Raw genomic sequence first — 21,589 nt, forward strand, 5'->3', positions numbered from 1 at the left:
CCTCAGTTTAAGTCTAGACTAAAGACTCATCTATTTAGCCAGGCATACACCTAATTTATCCTCTAACCCACAATTAGGATTATTTAGTTTAGTCTGCCGGAACCAGAAACCAGAAACACTGATCATGATTTATAACTCTGCAATAAATTGAATGGCATCTATGCTAATATTATTTTACTAGTTTCCCTGTCTCAACCTCGGGACTCCTATCCAGAGGTCACCAGAACCGTCTGGATCCAGCTCCATTCCTCCTTAGTGTTGGACTCCGCTGCTACGTGTCGCTGAATGATGATGACTAATAACAGCCGTGACAGCCAATCATCAAAGTGGGAAATCAGCAAAATGGGGTTCATATCAACATGTCAAATTCTTACGTGATTGTGTTGTCCTTCAGGAAATGCTAATTATTTTGGATTTCCTTGTTTTAGGAATTCTATGGCACTTTTTTGTGTTGAATAAATTCTGTTCTTGCAGTCTATTCCAATGTCGTGATGCATATTGTTCAGATTTTGATAGAGGGCCACAAAAGGTTAATAAAAAAGTCTTGTTTTTTTCCCCTTTTATTTATGCTTGAAATGCTTTACATACATTCTAATGTAAACAATCTTAACAGCCAAGTCCTCCTTACATGTGTATGTTTGTAAGAGATAACAACATACAAAAACAAAACAGGTCACAGATCATTCAAATTCATTCCACTGTTTCCCATATAAGGCAACTTCCATATCTGTAGCACTTCTAAAGTAAAGATTGTCATGGCAATGGCGTAAACAACCATTGACCAGTGACCAGTCAGAGGTCAGGCGCAGTAAAAGGGCAGGTGCACTGGTCAGTTATGGCACGGACGAAAACTTGTCTCAACTCGATATGATGCATGAAATGGTGATACCAACGTACAGTAAAGAGAACATTAAGAATTCTCATTAAAAACTCCACCAAAAGATCATATAAGGACATAACACTTATATACCTTACCCTAGAGGTTAAAGATCTGATATAGACACCCATGAAAGACCATTCATTGTCTAGTATAAGAAAGGGTCTGATTCTAAATCATTGGTTCTTAAGAGGTTTGGATTCAGGACACTGATTTTACACTGGACAATTGGTGATCTAAAACAGAAAATAGTTTATTGTCCATAAGTAAACAATGTCCCTAAAATCAAACAGTGAAATGTATTAATATTACCTTGAAATGCACAGACCTGACAATATGAAACATTATTAACATGAAATATTTCTATTGAAAATGAATGGCACAAACCACATTAATAATTCCACTTTAATATACAGTAACACTGTTTTTTCACAACCCAATCAGAACACACCTTCAATCCATTTTTGGGTGGCGACCTACAAGTTGGGAACAGGGGTGTAAAAATTTGCTGTGACTTTGATTAAATTAGGATTCTTTACCTAATGATAACAATGCATGGTGAAATCTGAGAATTTGTCTCGATTTGATCTGATCTGGATAAATTCTTTAGAAACGATTCAAAATTATTATGAATAGTGAATAAAGCATGAAATAATGTCTGACGGAACAAAATGACTTGATGCAAACTCACGGTACGTATTACGTTAACCCCAAACACTTCTACAAGGTGGAGCCTCTGTGCATTTTTACACTCCTAGTTGAGATCCATTGTGCTAAATGACTAAATAACCTCAATACAGGGTTCAGTTTGTGCTTAGATCAGGACTGCAATGCAAAAATATGAGTGAAAACTCTAAAACACTAAATGCACATTCCAAGATGCATTTAAAATAATGAAAGTGAATAAATGAAAATGTGTCTACAACCAGCCAATACAGGTGGCATCCCGCTATCTGTTAAAGGGGTGACATCTTTAAATCTATCCCGATTTTCTATTTTATAAAACATATATGCGCATGTAGACCAGATGAACACTTTACAATTATGCTAACAACCTGTTACCTTCCCATGTATTAGCTCAGGAATGACACTAAAATGACTAGCCAAATTACAACTAGTGACAAAATGCACATTAAAATGACAAATGTTAGCAAAATACTGTTTCCTCAGCAAAAAATCTTATCGTTGTTATCTTGACACTGACACTGTTTCATTATGTTGCATTAATACAGTGTGTATGGATATTGGGATGAATGGTCATTCCGATGAGCCGAGAATAGACTTATTTCTTTCCTGGTAAAATAAAGGTTATAATAATTTGTTGAAGTGCTGTAGAAAATGGATCTAAGTTAAGCATTACAGTCCTAAATGCTTAAAGGCTACATACTAACACAGTTAAATGGTATCTTGGCAAGAACTGGGCTACATACTGTACAGTACATAACAGTCTAATTTATTGCATATACAAATGACAGATTACACTACTAATATAAAGCTTTTACTCACCTACGACTAATTCCTTATTATTTATATTTTCCACATAATAATAAAGTAATCAGAACTATGAAATAACACAAATGGAGGAATGGGGATCATGTAGTGTCTTTTTAAACCATCAAGAAACTGTGGGAGCACACAGAGGTTTTTTTGCAACAGAAGTATACTGCACTGCCCCCTATTGAAGGAAGATGTTCACTTATGAGTCTTTGTGGTTTATTTATACTGTGTATCACTCTAAAGTCAGTATGAGAAAAAGATGGTTCATCAAGGATGACTTTAATGAAAGAATCTGATTATGGTTTTTATCATGACTTTAATTGTAGAAATACAAATGAATTGACAGGATGGAGTGTTCAGATGATCAAGTGGCGAAGTTTGCAGTTTAACTCCTTCTCCTTTTCAAGCAGTTCACTGCTGTGCTTTTTATATGCCTCAAACTCCTACAAATGTGATGTTAAAAAGGTTGAACGTTGAAATGCTATTGAGACTAAACTGTCCAAAAAACATACAGGTTTTTGATGTTGTTGTTGTTTTTTGGTGTCCACATAAAATTAACCGACCTTTTTCAGCTCATTGCATGTGTCTTCTGCCCTTTCTAAGCCATATTGAAGCTCCTTCACTTTTAATTCACTGTTAACGGCTGCTGCCTCCTTTTCAAACCTAAAATAAAATACCCAAAGAAAAAGACAATCTAAACAAAGACTCCTTGATCATCAAGGCAAAGATCATTTAATTCACTGGGATTCACCAATGAAAACTCAATAATGTGACAGAGAGAGAAAATCAAATATCCTAAGCTCATATGCATTCAGTCAAGTCGGTTTGAGTTAAAGAAAAAACCTCATGTTGTTCCAAACCCATATGACTCTCTTCTAGCAGAATGTTGGAGCGTCTCTTTTCCTACAAGGAAAATGGATGGTGATTTATACTGCCAGTGCCAAGCTATAAAAAGAATAAGAAAAAGCACCATAAACTGACAACTTAGTCCATCTTAAGTATTTTTTGAGATTTAAATTTAAGTCGTTATTCACTGATAATCTTCCTTATGTCAGAGCTCACAAATGTAATTTGTGCTTGCGTTCAGTTCACCAGGTTTGACATTACTGATACAAGTTGACCGATTGCAACACCGCAACTTATAAGTGGGAATTATCAGTGAATAACGACTACATTTTCAATCTCAAAAAATACTTCAGATGGACTTCTTTTATGGTGCTTTTTCAAAGGACTAGGTTTGGACAACTTTTACAATATGATACTTTGCTGGTGCTTTTTTGTCCTTTTCAGAGCTTGGCAGTGTCAATCAACATCCACTTTTGTTGAATGAAAAAGAGCAGCTCAGACATTCTGTCTATCATCTGCTTTTGTGATTCATGACTGTAAATGATGTAAATGAGGTGAGTAAATGAGATGAACTCTTGCTTTAATACAAATGTCTTGGGCTTTTCATACCAAAATCAAGTCCAGTGGTTATGCATAGACATAATATAGACAAGAGATGCATACCTGTGCTCTGCATCTAGTCTGCCGCTCTCTGCCTCCTGTCTTTTCCGCTCCAGCTCCAGAATTTCAGTTTGCTTGTCCTGTAACATATTACTTTACTTTAGAGAAATCATTAAACCCACATAAACTATTTATTGAAATAGTATAATGGATTTACACGTTGCATAATTGTAAACACAAATCTCTCTGTTTATATTTTACCTGTATAATTTTCCCTCGCTGCAATGAGAGATCAATTAGTTCATTGTTTTCCTTCATGAGATTGTCCAGTCTCTCTCGAGTCTCAGTGTCTCTCATTGTCTCCTTTTCCTGGGTTTGTCTTAGTCTGAGATCCAGTTCTGTTGGAGAGAAATGTGCACGAAAGACCTTATGAAATTGGTAAGTGAAGGTCTGGATACGCCCCTGAGTGCAAGATGAGTTGTTAATATTTTTCGTCTGAAAGAGAAACTTTTACAGAGTGACTATTTGCACAAGGTGTAAATAGCACCTGCCACACAACGCGGCTATTTGCACTTCAATAGTTCTGTGGAAACACAGAATTTGAAGACAAACTGCTGTAGTGTTGCTGTAGTGACATGGAGTGTTAAGATGTGTGTGTTTTTTTTTATTTTGTGCGGGTGACCCGGGTTAGAATACGCCATTTGTTCCACTTTCCCTCCGTTCTGTTTCCTGTTTCTACTCTTAATATTTCCTTTAAAGGAATATTCCGGGTTCAATACAAGTTAATCTCAATTGAAAGCATTTGTGGCATAATGTTGATTACCACAAAAATTAACTGTGACTCGTCCCTCCTTTTCTTAAAAAAAGCAAAAATCTGTGTTACAGTGAGGCACTTACAATGGAAGTGAATGGGGCCAAACTGTAATCATTAAAATACTCACTGTTTCAAAAGCAAAGCCACAAGACATAAAGGCTATGTGTGTAAACAAGGTTTTAGTTTGATAGAATCACTTACTAACCCTTTCTGTGCAAAGTTATACCCAATTTTACAACTTTGTTGCCATGACAATATTGTCAACAAACTCAAAACCCTAAAAAATGCCAATTTAAACAACTTTACAGTTCAAATAATACAAAAGTTTTAACAGAAGAATTCATTTAGGTGATTTTTTTAAATTCCAAGCTTCAAATATCTGCATTTAAACCCTCCAAAAGAATTGCCCCCATTCACTTCCATTAAAGTGTCACTTTATACCAGGCTGCTCCCTCAATAACCGCTATATGCATAGAACACTATCTCATAGTATGTTATGTTTACATTCGGCATTTTTAGAAACTGTCATCTTTTTGCACTACTGTGTACTTACTGGTCGGCGCTGCACTGTCTCTCACTGAGTCTAATGTCCTGTTCACTTTTAGTAATTTATTGTACTGTCCCGTACTTTTTGCACACGTTTGCACGTGCACTTTATATAGGTATGTTATTGAGTCTGTGTAGTCTCATGTGGTTCTGTGTTTGTCCTATGTTGTTTTATGTAGCACCATGGTCCTGGAGGAACGTTGTCTCGTTTCACTGTGTACTGTACTAACTGTATATGGTTGAACGACAATAAACCCACTTGACTTGACTTGAAAGTGCCTCATTTATCCTCCATTTCAGCATTTTTATTTTAAAGAAAAGGAGAAATCTAAATAATTTTTTTGTGGTAATCAACATTATGCCACAAATGCTGCTTAACTTGTAATGAACCCAGAATATGTATCACTAATATATATAATGATGAATAAAAATGAATATATAGTGATGTGGTCACGATGGAGGTCAAGGATTTTAGAAAAGGTTTGATCTGGGTAAAATTAACCATGGTTTTACTATAGTAATATTGTAGTAACCGTGTTCTTTTGGCAGAATCCATAGTTTTAAAGTTCATTACAAGTTAAGCTCACTCAACAGCATTTGTGGCATATTGTTTACTTTTTCTAAATTACTTTTGGGCCTTAATAAAAATGGATGGGCCAAGTTTTTACCCAAATTTGAACAGAGAAGCTCTACATTCATACAGTTCTTTCACACTTTCAGAAATCAGAATTTATGCATTTTTTTAACTATTTTATAAATCTATATTTGAAATCAAAGAATAATCTCTATTATTCTGGGTGGGACTGGGTCTAATCGGGTGGGTTCAAGCCCGCCCCGGCCCACCCTTAGCTACACCACTGGCTAATTACCACAAAAATGTATTTTGACTCGTCCCTATTTTCTTTAAAAAAAGCAAAAATCAAGGTTACAGTGAGGAACTTACTATGAAGTGAATGTGGTCAATTTTTTGAGGGTTTAAAGGCAGACAATTTAAGCTTATAATTTAATGAAACACATATCAAATCTCTTATTTGACCTGTAAATTTGTTTAAATTGTCATTTTTACAGTCATTTCAAGGTTTTAAGGTTTGTTGACATTAAATCACCATGGCAACCAAGTTGTAAAATTGGCTTTAACTTTATGCAAAAAGATTAGTAAGTGATTGTATCACACTATAATTATGTTAACACAGATATTGTTTATGTCTTGTGGCTATACTTTTGAAAAAATGTTAAAAAATTGGCCCCCATTCACTTCCATTGTAAGTGCCTCACTGTAACACAGATTTGTGCTTTTTTTAAAGAAAAGGAGGGGCAAGTAAAAATGTATTTTTGTTGTAATCAATGTTATGCTGCAAATGCTGTCAACTGAGCTGAACTTGAACCTGGAATTTCCTTTAATGCAATTAACCATGATGTTATTACAGTAAAATAGTGTTAATATAGTAACCACTTTTAATTTGATAGTCATTTTACAAAATACCACGGTGATACTGGTTACTGTAGTAAAATAATGGTTACTTTTGTAAGGTAAGGTTAGGGCTAGGTTTAAGGGTTGGTGTAGGGTGTCTGTGGGACTATCAATTAGGGGTGCAAACAGTATCTGTCAGGGTTCAGCCACTTCTGTTGGTTGTTTTTGTTGTCTTTGTGGCTGAGCTCTGACACTCATGTTGAGTGTCTTGTCTAGTCTGTGTGAGAATGCATGGCTCATCCTTTTGGCATTGCCATGCGTTCTCATTTCTTGTTGTTTATTGGCACGAGTGCATTGCTCTTATGTCATCCTTGCAGCATGCACTTGTGCCAATTGTTTTGTGTCTGTCCCGTCTCGTCTGTCATTTGGCATGAGTGCATGTTGCCTTGTAGTCTCTGGCAATATGCGTGTGCCATGGTGGAGGGCGGGACCAGGTGTGTATGATCACGACCATGAGTGCTATCTGAGTTTGGGCACTCCCTTTAAAACACCCCAATCCATGACACTATTTTCAAGTGGTGCAAAAAGCATCTAACACTATTTACACTTAGTGCAAAGAAGATGCTTTTTGTTGCAATTTACACTGTGTATAAATAGCATCAGCCTCTATTTGCAAAAGTGTAAATAGCCTCTGCCAAACTTTTAAGAGCACACCAGCAAATAAATGGCCTAAAAATTAATAGGCATGGTCTTAAAACCACAAAAATGCTCTTGTTATTGTCTTTTTGAAGCATCAAATATGTACCTGCGCACATCTCAACTGCATTCTTGAGCTGTTTTTGAGCATCGTTTAGTTCATTCTTCAATGAAGCCTCTTTGATCTGATGGAGATTCATCAGTTCCTTCAGTTTGATCTGAAAACCTGTTGTTTTCTTCCTGTTGAGATCATAACAATTATTGGAGGGACAAACTGGAGTGATTGCACAACATTTAAAACATGTACAACAGCAGTGGTTCTCAACTGGTTTGCTCTAGGACCCAGATTTACTTTCGACAACAAGTGGCGACACAACACAAAACTGTTTTATTCTTCTATCCTAATTCTGTACATTTCTATAGTTAGTTGCACTTTATTATTTGCATTTAGCATTGTTTTTCTTGCTTTCCGTGACCCTGTCAGAACAGACGTTCTGGCTTTGGGTTGCTTGCGACCCATCACTTGAGAACCACTGTACAGTAATTGAGAACTGTTCCTTACTGATACTCGGTTTCAAATCTCTTATGCTGTTTCGCCAAGTCTTTGAGTTCTTGGGTGAGTTTGAGGATGATCTCCTCTTTTTCTTGTAGTTCTTTGCTGAAAAGATTGTCATTTTCTTCTCTCAGTCCCTCGTTCTCTTTAGTCAGCTTTGCGTTCTGGCTTTTGTACTCATCCTTGAAGTTGATCAGCTCTTTGTGGTTGGCGGCCAGGTCCATGAATCTCTGCTCCAGCTGTTCGGATTTCTTCCTCTCGTTCTCCAGCTCGACCTGAACGTTGGCTCTCAGGTTCTCCAACTCTGAGTTGATGTTTTCCAGAGCCTGACAGCGCAGAAGCATCTCGTCTGCTCTGTGCTTCAGAATGCAGATCAGAGAAGACTGTTCGTCGATTCTTGAATGCAACACGTCTCCCTCTGTTCTCTCTTCGTGTGAGAGACTTCTGAGTTTTTCCAGGGCTTGGTGGACATCATCCATATCCTTACAGGAAATAATAGAAATGGTTCTGTCTTAGGACAGGGTTAAATTTGCATGTGAAAATATGATCTCCTTTTAGTCTACATTTTTATGAGCATGTGATTTTTTTAGAATACACAAATGATTTGTTTATTTTGGGAGTTACATATTATTTTGTTTTAGTCTGTACATTGTATGTATGTAGGTGTTTGTCCTCAGATGCTGCAACAGAAATTGTCCTCAGAAGGGACAATAAAGATTTACTAACTAACTATAATTGTGTGAAACTGGCTCCAATTAGTGGTTGAAAATTATTGTTTTTTATTGGCTTATGCCGATATTATTTAGACAGCATGGTGGCTGATGGCCAATGTAAAACAATTTCATAAAAGAAATTGCAGAATACATTAAATGACTTAATGGGGACAGTATTCCTCAATTTACTAAAACATATTTTAATTACTTTAATAACTTTTGTTAATGTGCCAATAGGGCACATTTATAATCTTACATAAGTAATTCAAAACTGTATTATGAAGGTACATATTAACCAAACGTTTCAACGGTGTCCTCGGGACAAGGGCATATTTATTAAATGGCAGGTTGTTCTGTGATGTAGTTTTGTGCAGTATGTTAATTACAATATTTGGTAAAAAAAAAAAACAGAAAGAAAAACAATATTGATTTTTTATTAAATACCTTTTATATTGTTTGCATATTTTTTTCTGTATTGTTTATAGTTCACTGATTAAACAGAATAGAAATAAAAGAATAGGCTATATAATGCAAGTTCCTATTGCAACAACTTCCCCCAGATAATATGCAAGACCTTTTTTACTATAAAACCTCCTTCCTGCCCAGTAAGTGTTGATGTACATGAAGAATGCAAATAACACCTCTTAAAAAATCTGAGGCGAGTAGAGTGTCATTTAAAAGTGGAGATTTATAGTAAAAAAGGACATAAATATTGATCTGTTTCTCATCCACACTCATCATATCTCTTCTGAAGACATGGATTAAACCACTGGGTATGAATTACGTTTAGGCTGCTTTATGTGCTTTTTGGAGTTGGAGCTTTTGACTTGCATTGCATTAACCTTCAGAGCTGAAATATTCTTCTAAAATATTAATTTGTGTTTCACAGAAGAAAGAAAATCATACACATCTGGGATGGTAAGAGGGTGACTAAATGAAGAGAGAATTTTCATGTTTGGGTGAACTATTCCTTTAAATAACAGTAATAATGTTGCTTATTTTTTATTACATTTTTTTAAGCCAAGACCTATATTGAAATTGGCTTTCAAAAATAAACCTGCCCTTTGAAATATTTACTGGGGTAAAAAATATATATATATACATATACATGTTTCCCCAATAAATCTGACACAAACGGTTGCTTTTAGAGCTCACAAACTGAAAGCAGAGAAAAATATTTTTATTTCTAAAAATAACCGTTAAAAATATATATTTAGTAATAATAAAAACAACTGGGCAGAAATTAAATTCACCAGTTGCTTTGTTATTGGATGAGTGCATTGTGTGTCAAACCACGACTTTTCACGTCGAGGCCAATCGAACATGACAGGTATTGTGACAGTTGCTAGGCATGATCAGGTTTGAATGAATGTAATATGCACTCAGTCTGTAACATACCTGTTTTGTGTCTTTGATCATCGTTTTGAGGTCTATAGGATTTTTCGTAGGGGATGCGATTTGGAAATAGGCTGCCATGGCTATATATGTTGCAGAATAATCCGGTTTGTCACGAAGGCGTCTCGACGCAATGAGCTGCAGTGATACAATGGCTTGTGTAAAAAGCAACCGTTTGTGTATACAAAGTTTCGCCGGTTGCCCCTAGCAACAGCGAATTTAGTCGCGATTATTCCGCTTGTTTTCGTCCCTCGTTCGTAGATAATGGACACTTACACTTGAGAATCTGATTAAATAAAGGCAATTTAATATTGGACAAATACGTAGCCTATAACACGCTCCGTTGATACAGATATGTCTGTGTTTTGTCCCACTGGGTAAATGGAGATATAGCTGTAATGCTCCAAACACCACTAGATGACGCCACCACACTACTTCTTTAGAGTGTGCCTCTCAACATCCATCCATCCATCCATCCATCCATCCATCCATCCATCCATCTATCCATCTATCTATCTATCTATCTATCTATCTATCTATCTATCTATCTATCTATCTATCTATCTATCTATCTATCTATCTATCTATCTATCTATCTATCTCTTGCATTGTGAGGACCTACAGAGATTAAATATTCTTTTATAAATCTTAATTTGTGTTCTGCTGAAGAAAGGAAGACATATACATCTGGGATGGCATGAGGGTGAGTAAATAATGAGAGAATTAAAATTTTAGGTTTAACTTTTATCACTTTTAAATGTTTTATGAATTAATAATAATAATAATAATAATAATAATAATAATAATAAAAGTTAATCTGAACTGTTCTTGTGTTTATTTTAATCTTATCAAATATATATACACCGATCAGCCACAACATTAAAACCACCTGCTTAATATGGTGTAGGTCTCCATTCTGAGATGCTATTCTTCTCACTACAATTGTACAGAACGGTTATCTGAGTTACCGTAAACTTTGTCAGTTTGAACCAGTCTGGCCATTTTCTGTTGACCTCTCTTATCAACAAGGCATTTCTGTCCACAGAACTGCCCCTCACTAGATGTTTTTTGTTTTTTGCACCATTCTGAGTAAATTCTAGAGACTGTTGTGCATGAAAACACCAGGAGATCAGCAGTTACAGAAATACACGAACCAGTCCATCTGGCACCAACAATCATGCCACAGTCCAAATCACGGAGACCACATTTTTCCCCATTCTGATGGTTGATATGAATATTGACTCAAGATCCTGACCCATATCTGCATGATTTTATGCACTGCACTGCTACCACTTGACTGATTAGATAATCGCATGGATGATTGTTGGTGCCAGAAATGTCTTGTTGATAAGAGAGGTCAACAGAAAATGACCAGTCTGGTTAGAAATGGCAAAGTCTACGATAACTCAGATAACCGCTCTGTACAATTGTGGTAAGAATAATATCATCTCAGTTTTATATTTTGAGATGCAGGTTGGGCAGTACGATGGAGACCTCCACAATATTAGAATCTTTATAAATATACTGTATTGATTGATTTTACCATGTTAATTTGTAAAGTGATCTGTATACAGTATAATTCCCAAATTATGACTGCTGTGCAATGAGCACATTATGTAGGCTAGTCAATGAGCTAGTCAAAGGTTCCTGGGAGCCAGTTAAGGATTTGCTCCTGTGGGTCGGAGCTGCATGAGGGGTGCGGCGTATCTAAGCTTTTAGTGTTCACCCTTTTTCATCAGCCCGGGACAAGTGAGTAAGGAGCCACTCCACTGCATCTCAGTCCCAAGAGCTCCTCCATTTGCAAATCGCGAAGTTTCAAAATGATAAATGTTACTTTGTAACAATCGAAATGTGACGCACAAAGCCTCAGACAGATTTGAGGTTCTCTCGAGGATTTTTGTATGGGTTTTGCCATTGCTAGGTAACAGAGATGAGCATGTGACTAGAACACACTCTCCAGACCCCTAGCTACTGGTACAAGCTAAAAAAAAAAAAAAAAAAAAAAAAGAAGAGGTTAAACTAACAAGTAGTGAAATTTACTTTAAAAATAAATAAATAAATAAATTATTATTTAAAGCTAAGCCACTAGTTTGTGGCTATTTGGGGCTTGCAGTGATAAAGGCAGTCATGTGATGTTTGTATTGTCTTACAGAGACCAATTTTGATATGTCACTTTGTGATTCTTTTGATAAACATTAAAATAAATATTTTTCCTGAGGGCAAGAACTTTTATTTGATATATGGCATGTCTATTTAAGTGCTATATGAAACACTTTCATATTTAGTACATATTTCTACAATATTACCAAAAGGTGGCACTCATTTGCGACACGGTGGCTTTCAGATCTTGTTATTTTATGTAACATAAATGCAAAAGTGATGGAGTTCTGTGAAATTTCATGTGAAGTGGCTGGGGCTATCTTAACGCGTTGAAATGCATCAGGGAAGGGGGTCTTTCCCGGTCCTATTCTTACAAGCAGAAAAGACCCTGCGGAGGCCTCATCCTGCCCAATCTAGGGGGAGGTAACATGTGGTAAATACACCACGAGAGTTGTGAAGCCGTATGTGGGAGTGTCGCGGTGGTAGGTCCAGCCTAATGAGGGGGAGCCCTACAAGCGCGACCACCGGGGCAACGGGGCTGCCCAAGGGAAACGCGGGACCGCCGACAGGGGGACCGTACTGCGGGAAATACATCAAGGGGAGTAGAAGGGAAGGGAAGTAAGCCCGTGGAGCCTGACCCCAGTACAGAGCACCTGTGACTTGTAGTGGGTCTGGACGCGAATTGCTCCGCTGAATTCGCAGGCCAGAAGGCTAGGGAGGAGAACATCCAGGGAGTGACACTTAGTAGCTAACCTGGGATAGAAGGCGCACTGGATCAACTTGGTGAAGGGCACCAGAACGCAAGCGGAACACCCAGTCGGTTGTGCCGCGTTACCAAGTAACAGCGTTCCCTTTCCGCCATCTGCCAAAGCAGACAAAGAGCTGCTCAGAACATCTAGAGCTCTCTATTTGCGGTCCAAATAGATACGCAAAGCACGTACCGGACACAGCAATGAGAGGGATGGGTCTGCCTCCTCCTGGGGCAGCTTGCTTGCAGGTTCACAACCTGGTCCCTGAAGGGGGTCGTAGGAAACTTGGGCACGTCGCCGGGTCATGGCCTCAGGATAATGTGAGAATGTGACCGAACTCCAGGCAGGTGTCGCTGACAGAGAACGCTTGCAGGTCTCCAACCTTCTTGATGGAGGCGAACGCGATCAGGAGGGCCATCTTCAGGGAGAGGGCCTTGAGCTCAACTGGATCAAGCGGCTTGAAGGGGGGTCTCTGAAGGCCCGTGAGGACCACTAAGAGATCCCAAGAGGGGAACAGGCTTGGCTGGGGAGGGTTCAGTTTCCAGGTGCCTTTAAGGAACCTGAACGACTTGCCATCTACTGCGTCGTGGTGGGCTGTGATAGCAGCTACATACACCTTCAAGGTGGAGGGGGACAGCCTCCCCTCCAGCCTCTCCTGCAGGAATGAAAGCACTGACCGAAATGCGCATCTCTGCTGGTCTTCGGCTCAGCCTGCATGTGATCACAACAAAGACACGCGAGACAGCTTTTATGACCATCAGAAGTGGAGAGAACTCAACCGCATCCAGGAACTACACAGAGGTGGAAAGACATCTGTAAAAAGACGCATCCTGAAAAGGACGTTCAACCCCTGCTGTGTATTGCAGTTTTATGAGTGGGAACTCAAACTCTTTTGAGGAAATAAACTCTTTTAATTTCCCTTTTTGATTTGCAACTAGTAGCATCTAATAAACAAGAAATAATAATAATAATAATTTAGAGCAAATAGTTTTCCTAAAAATTGATGTTCACATTTGGGGACAACGGGACTAAGTTTTTAAACGAGGAGCCCAGCCGTCTGGAAGCGGACGACGGCCGCCGACCGCGAGGGGAGAAGGGGTCTCCCCCGCCCCTGCAGCAAGCCCCTCCCCACGTTTCAGCGGCTGGTAGGGGACTCCTCCACCCCTGGTAGCGGCCCTGACCGCTGCAGGCGGTCCGTTAGGAGCCCCTTCTCCCCTCGCGGTCGGCGGCTGGGCTTCTAGTCCCCCGGCAGATGGCCGCGGCTGCTCTGTTGGGGTGGACGGTAGTGGCGAGAACTCTATTACGGCGTATCCCTCCTCCTTCCCAGGTTTCGGCACCAGTGTAAAGGGGTTCAATGGGAAGGAGAAGGCGAGAACCGGCTTGACAATGTCAATCATATTTTAATTAACAACTTAAACAAAAGACAAACACACACATATGACGGACATGTCCGTAAACAATCTCTCTCTCCCGCACGATCTGCAGTTGACCTTTATCCCTCTCTGAGGCTTGATTAGCCTAATACGGGACCGGGTGTGTAAGATCACGACCCGGCCCCGCCCTCCGCCCTGCCACAGATTGATTTACATCATAGCCATGATACCTAAATTGCTGCTTGCTAGTGGGTTTCAGGTAGTCATGTCTAGAAGGGATCCCTCCCTCGTCAATCTCGCGAGATTCTTACATTGCCTTCATTTGAAGTCGCACAGCAATGAGGAGCACTCATAAAGGATTATTTTAAATCGTCTGCTTTGATGAATAGTCATTCTTGATGACCAATTCGAGATCTAAAATAAATATTTAAAAAATTTGATAACTTCAGCTCTACATCTGCTGCTACTGTCAGTCATGAGATTGTTGGTCAGTAGAGAGGTACATCCATCAGTTCTTTTAATAAGCATCTGATTGTCTATTGGTAACTAACTTGGCCCTTGCGCTAGAGGCTCTGGGTTCTTATCAACCCATATGTAGCTTTACATTTTAATAAAACAAAGATTGCATCCGCACCTCAGTGGACGTATATCTTGAGTCGGGACATATTTCTTTTGCATTTTTAACCCTAAATGAGAAAACACAGAATCTAGTCATGAAAATGGTATTAGCAATAAAACACAGAATGTCATGGAATATGACATTTGGCCGAAAATGAATGTTTGAGTGTAGAATTAATCAAATTAAAACTGTGATATGTCCTAGTGTGATAATTAAACTAAAACAGTCTCTGATTTAATTGAATAAATAATCTGCAAGTGAGGCACGCTTCAAAATGAATGTGTTGAGACAGCCGCTCATGCACTGAAAACATCTCATCAAGATCATCACGCACGCTCTTGTGTGTGAGATGACAGAGACAGAGATCACTCTGAAGTACACAGCACATACAGACTATGTATTTATTTGATTAAATCACAGCGTTATGGGGATTAATAATCACACTGGAGCAAACTGCTTATTTGGAGGTGAGAAACTACTTTCAAAAACACACAGAAACTGCTCAATAAAAGCTTGATTTAAGTAGACGGATGTGTTTTTGCTTAAATAATACATTTGTTGGGTGCAAAATTTGTGCCTTGAAAAGAGAGGGAACCATTATGCACCATAACAACTATATGCAAAGTTGTCAAAATAGGGCCTCATTTTTAATTTTGTGATGTTACGAGAGTCCAAATGGAGTTAGTTTAAAATAAAACTGATGGCAAGTACAATATTTGAAAACCCTACTTGTTCGGAGGTGAGGACCCAGTCAAATCCAACTTCAGATAAAATAATATGAATTATTTTTAAATGCTGACAGGCAGAAAACCTTTCCGAATGGCTAAAAAAGTTATTTGGGTCCTCTATGTTTCAGTTGCAGCCCTTCAACGCAACCATCTGCATCTGTTCCACCATCCCCATTCGTTCCCTCTCCCAAACCCCAAAAGAAAGACAAGCTCAGCACCTATTCTCCAACAGAGGACACTTTTATGGACACAGCCAACCTGGTTAAAGAGGACAGATTACCAACCCTCACCTCATACACATACACACATGGGAAATTACAAAGAAACACACACTCCCTTTGCACAGAATCTATTTTTATATGCAAAATGCATACTACAGAAATCTTATTCTCTCAAAAAGATTATTTTGGAGGGAAAAAAAGAAAGTAGATATAATGTTTGTATAGCCTACATTAAACCTAGACTTTGGTAAATCTAGACTTTGCCTTTTGATACTGTGTATGCCAAATCCTGTTTTAAGATTCTTTTTTTATTGTGATGTCATATTTGTATAGCTTTGCACTGATGCTTCTGAAGGAGAATGCTATGAATATTTTGTACATTTGTAAACTGAAAAGATTTTGATGTTGATAATATCCCCTGCTCAGAAGTTATTTTTAAATAGATTATACTTTTTCCTGAAGATGCACAAACATGCCAACACTACTGTATGAATTAAGTGCTTTGAGAGCAAGTTGTGGGCATTTTATTTGATTATTGCCAATGGAGAGAAAACATAACTCATATAATTCTCTTATGTATATATACATCATTTGTGAAGTAGCCAGGTTCAAGAGACAATACAGTGTATTTAGTTCAGATAAAATATCAGTCAACATGTCAAGATACAGTCATGTGAAGATCTGCTTGTGACTACTATTAAATGAACATAATATATATACAGTTGTGGCCAAATATTTTGGCACCCTTGATAATATGAGCAAAGAAGTCTGTGAAAACAAATCTGCATCGTTTATCCTTTCTCCAGATCCTTCAAATTCAGAGGTCCATGTTGATGGACTTTCACCTTTAGTTCACCCCACAGGTTTTCTATGTAGTTCAGGTCAGGGAACTGGCCATGGCAGAACCTTGATTTTGTGGTCAGTGAACCATTTTTGTGTTGATTTTGATGTTTGTTTTGGATCATTGTCCTGCTGGAAGATCCAACCATGGCCCATTGTAAGCTTTCTGGCAGAGGCAGCCAGGTTTAGATTTTCTATCTGTTGGTATTTGATAGAGTCTGTGATGCCATGTATCCAAACAAGATGCCCAGGACCTCTGGCAGAAAAACAGCCCCACAACATTAAAGATCCAGCACCACATTTATCTGTGGGCATTGGGACATTTCTGCAATTCTCCAGCTGTGTTCCTTGGAGAATGCCTGGCCACTTGAACCATCCACCTCTCTGTGCATGGAGACAATATAATAACACATCCTTTTTCAGGCAACAGGTTGTTGAGCTTCACAAAATGGGAAGTGGCTAAAATAAAATTGCCAAAGCATTGAAAATGTGACAAGGCAGGCAGAGAATGAGGATCTAAGTGCAGCTTTATTTAACCAAAAAAAAAAAAAAAAAGAGAGAAGGAGGAAAACCACAGGGAACCTTGTACAGAGCGTAACAAAACATGCACGAACTAACCAAGAATACAGAGAAACTAAGGGCTTAAATGCACAAAGGAACAATCAGGGAATGAGAAATAATCAGGGGAAAACCAATCATAAAATGAAACTACAAAGGACTACAAAAACCAATCAGGAAACAGGAACTAAACTAAACTTCAACATAAAAGCACAAAAACAAAAGACAACAGAGAACATGACAGAAAATACCCATTTCCACCATCAGGGCAATGATTAACATGTTCCTATCAACTGGAGATTCTTAACATGGGTTAAAATGGGTATTTTCAATGCTTTGGCAATATAATTTTTGCCACTTCTCATTTTGTGAAGCTCAACAACCTGTTGCCTCACATCAGAACTATATTCTTTAGTCTAACACACTGTGATTTATGATTAAGGGAATGGCCTGTGTGTTACCTCATATTTAAACAGGAAGTCATGGCTGAACAATTTCATGTTCCTAGTCACGCAGTTGCACTAAACAATTTAAAATAGGAATGGGAATATACTTCAGATCAGTGGTGATTTCTTTAAGACTGCAAGGGAAGCTCAGCTTCCCCTATAATGTCAAAAAAATAATGGTCAAATATGTACTATTGTGTAAACAATTTATTGACTAAAAATGCGTTAGAACACGTTCATCTCGAAGACGAGTTCGTTCAGAATCAGCTACATTACATATAGCAGGTCGGCTGACTCGATTTACTTCTCATACATTCCCGTAGCGTCAGTGCATTTCCCTGTTGAAGCCGAGCGTCCATTGACTTCAATGGGGCTGCTCTGAACAGTTTTTTTCAGTGCTCCGAAAATAGACGGTCATTGGATAAATGCTGCGATTATGTCCCGCCCACGGACGCTCAGCGTCTCTGGGGGTGAATGAGGAGAGGGCTGGCCCGGACTCCGGGCTTCCGCGTGATGATTGGAGGATCTGTCGAAAGACTGCATCTCCTTTTGATTGACAGCGAATCTGTACTATAAGAAGTCACTGAAGCTATTTCGCGCTCAGTCCCATCGCGGATTTCTCAAGTGTAGTGGAAAGACAAACTGCTGCAACCTATTTCTTTATATTTGTTTGGTGAAATTGCTAGTCAATTTGCATAATACATTTCACACAATTATACACCACATTCCTTGTTTCAGTTTTACCAAGTTTAATATATTTTGTTTTAGAGCGTTCGTTCGTTCATTCATACAGTAGGCTAGGCTAGCGTCGTACGGGTGAAACTGCGCACGATGGCAGACGGTGCTAATATTGTCGACCTGATTTTGGCGAAGCCATTTGAAAGTCTTCCTTACGAGGAAAAAATTAGAATTAAACAGCAGGGCAGATCAACACCTAAGATTGATTTAGTGCAAAAAATAGGGTAAATAAGTTTATAATGTAGGCCGAAAATGAGCTTCCCCTCTTTGAAAGACCAGCAGCCGCCACTGCTTCAGATATATTTTACTCATAATAATTTCTAGGGGTGCCAATAATTGTGGCCAATACAGAACTACAGAACTGGCTACACTTTTGTTAGAAGTTTATACGGAATCATTGAACAATGGAAAGCTTCCACCAACCATGACACAAGCCCGAATCAGCCTGATTCATAAAAAGGACAAAGATCCAAGCGAATGTAAAAGTTACCATCAAATTTCCCTGATCCAGCTAGATGTAAAAAATGTTGTCAAATATTTTGGCTAACCGATGAAGTAAAGTTATGACATCTCTTATACATATAGATCAGGTGGGGTTTATTCGGGGCCGCAGCTCTTCTGATAACATTAGGTGTCTCATCAATATCATGTGGTTAGTGGCGAATGATCAATCTCCGGTCGCTGCCATCTCACTTGATGCTGAAATGGCATTTGATATGGTAGAATGGGATTATCTTTTTAAGATTTTGGTAATGCAAGTGTTCGGGAGTACATTTATTGGTTGGATTAAGTTGTTTTATAGACACCCTGTAGCTGCGGTAAAACAGATGGATTAATTTCAGATTATTTTACTCTGAATAACTTCCCCATTATTGTTCTGTCTTGCCCTGAAACCATTAGCAGCCTTGATAAGAAAGGAGGATGATTTTCCTGGGGTGACGGCGGGAGGAATGGCGCATAAGATTCTGCTTTACGCAGATTATATTTTATTATTTGTCTTTGACCCTATTAGATCTATGCCTTGCCTCCACAGAATTATTCATTCTTTTTTAAGTTTTCAGGGTACAAAGTCAACTGGTCTAAAGCCGAAGCTTTGGCTCTGACAGTGTACTGTCCAGTAACGGCTTTCCAGCCAGGCGCCTTCCAGTGGCCCAAATTAAGTATTTGGTGATTTTAATCCCAGCTAATTTGTCTGATTTATTTAGTGTTAATGTTATTAAAATTAAATGTATTCCAAAATGTAACTACTTGCTACAATCTCTCCCTACCGATGTCGCCCTTTCTTATTTCAAGCAATTTGACAGCAAAGCAAAGACCTTTATTTGGAACGGTAAGCATCCCAGATTGCATCTCAACAATGTACATAGGCTGATTGACAAAGGTGGGCCAGGCCTACCCAAGATTTTGTTTTATTATTATGCGTTCAGTCTCAGACATTTGGCTCATTGGTCTCCTCCACCTGAAAGTGGCCTTCACTGGTTTGGTAATGAACAGGAAGTTCTTGCCCTTATTTCGCCATTGCAAAGCCTTTCTATCAAACTAATCTGAGAAGTTAAGTCATGCCCTTTTATTTTGCATGTACACTCGGTATGGACAAAAGTGCCCAAGACTGTGTATCGGTAAGTCCCCTTTCTGCTGGTCGGAGTGGATTGAGAGGGGGGTTACTACACTCAGTGACCTTAATGAGAGTGGAGTGTTGAGATCGTTTGAAATCCCCCCTAAAGCAGCAGATACTCTGGGAGAGGTGATTGCTGCTTTTGGAAAAGGTCATGAGGCATCAGTGTATTACTCCCTGTTAATTCAGAGTCTGGGGGACGGAGCTTTAACTTCTCTCAAAAGAGTATGGGAGAAAGACTTAACTTGGAACTGGAGGAGGAGGTGTGGGCTAGGATTATTAAAAACATAAAGTCTGCATATAGAGATGCAAGGCTACGTCTTATGCAATTAAACATTTTGCATAGATTTTATTGGACCCCCTCTAGATTGTATAGGCTTGGTCTTAAAGATACACCCACCAGCTGGCGATGCCAATCTGAGGATGGTGACATGTTTTATGGTTTTTGGTGATGTGTTGAAATCCAGAAATTCTGTTTGAAGGTTCAGAATTTTGTGTCTGACGTGGTAGGCACTCGGGTTTCGTTTTGCCCCAGATTTGTGTTCTGGACGATGGGGCGGCTATTGATGTGGGGGATAATCATATAGAGAATTTTTTTTGTGTATATATATATATATACTGTATATATGTGGGAGGGAGGGTTATGGGGTTTAAATGTTGATTGTATGTATAATATATATATATATATTATATATATATATGTGTGTGTATGTATACCTGTATATATGTGTGTATGTTTTTGAACAAATGTGCAGATGTTTTTGAAATATTCAATAAAAATAAAATTGTATACATAAAGTAACTGCTTTTTATAAAAAACTAAATATTTAGTTTCTAATAAAAGTAAAATCTTTTATTTATTTACTTGATTGTTTTCAATTTGGTCTGTTCAAAGACATTTTCATTGTATTCTGTGTTTGTATGTTTCGGAGTTGAACAATTACTTCCACAACTTTTCCAGATGTTTGTGATTACAGGATCAGAACACTTTAAAAAATATATTTTTATAGAGATCACATTCAAAAAGAGCAATTTCAGGGGTTTGATCATGGGAAACCTGCAAATCTCAGAGACTTTTGACATATAATTGGTCAAAAGATGTGTTGAATGCTGAATTTCTAGACAATTAAATATCTTTTTAAGTGTAAAATGCTGTAAAGCAGTGGTTCTCAATCTTTTTTGAACAAACGCCCCCCTGACCTCTTCATGATCCTCTTAACGCCCCCTTTAAAAAAAAAAAAAAACACTTCAGAAATACTATTACAGCCAAACAATTGCAACACTGATACCTGAAGCCTGAGTTTTTGGTAAAAAAAAAAAAAAAAACTGAAACAGAAGTTTCTTATTGTATTTAAACTACATGTAAAAGCCTCAAGTTGAGTAGGCTAATATTGTGTTTGGAAAAAAATGCAAAAACACATGGATTGTTTGAAAGGTATTTCAAATGTATTTAGAAATTCAAACAAATTCAGGCTCACACAAATTTTTTTTTAAGATGAACCAATCACGTGAACAATAACGTAACTAACCTAAATGGCCAATGAAAAAGCAGCGGTCGTTCGCGCACTCAATTAGGCAATATATAGGCTTCAAATTTGAATAGCCTACAAACGGTCATTTCTACCACTCTGACAGCTGCGGCATTTGTTTTTAG

General features: G+C 38.3%; 1 protein-coding gene across 2 annotated transcripts in view; it reads right to left on the bottom strand.

Annotated features, from left to right (window-relative positions):
• Nucleotides 1-560: 560 nt before the first annotated feature.
• LOC127659128 (coiled-coil domain-containing protein 89-like) overlaps nt 561-21,589 on the bottom strand; it is a 28,969-nt gene continuing 7,940 nt past the window's right edge. Inside the window, exons 1-7 of one of the 2 annotated variants that reach the window (XM_052148791.1) lie at nt 9,952-10,259; nt 7,850-8,322; nt 7,397-7,527; nt 4,082-4,218; nt 3,884-3,960; nt 2,938-3,037; nt 561-2,817 (exon numbers count right to left, since the gene is read on the bottom strand). In XM_052148791.1, coding sequence (XP_052004751.1) covers nt 2,731-2,817; nt 2,938-3,037; nt 3,884-3,960; nt 4,082-4,218; nt 7,397-7,527; nt 7,850-8,322; nt 9,952-10,029 — 1,083 coding nt within the window. In that variant the 5' untranslated portion in view covers nt 10,030-10,259 and the 3' untranslated portion in view covers nt 561-2,730. Of the gene's footprint in view, nt 2,818-2,937; nt 3,038-3,883; nt 3,961-4,081; nt 4,219-7,396; nt 7,528-7,849; nt 8,323-9,951; nt 10,260-21,589 lie in introns of those variants that run through there. The other variant, XM_052148793.1, reaches the window with a different exon arrangement.

This window comes from Xyrauchen texanus, chromosome 18 (assembly GCF_025860055.1).
Source record: "Xyrauchen texanus isolate HMW12.3.18 chromosome 18, RBS_HiC_50CHRs, whole genome shotgun sequence".
NCBI lineage: Eukaryota > Metazoa > Chordata > Actinopteri > Cypriniformes > Catostomidae > Xyrauchen > Xyrauchen texanus.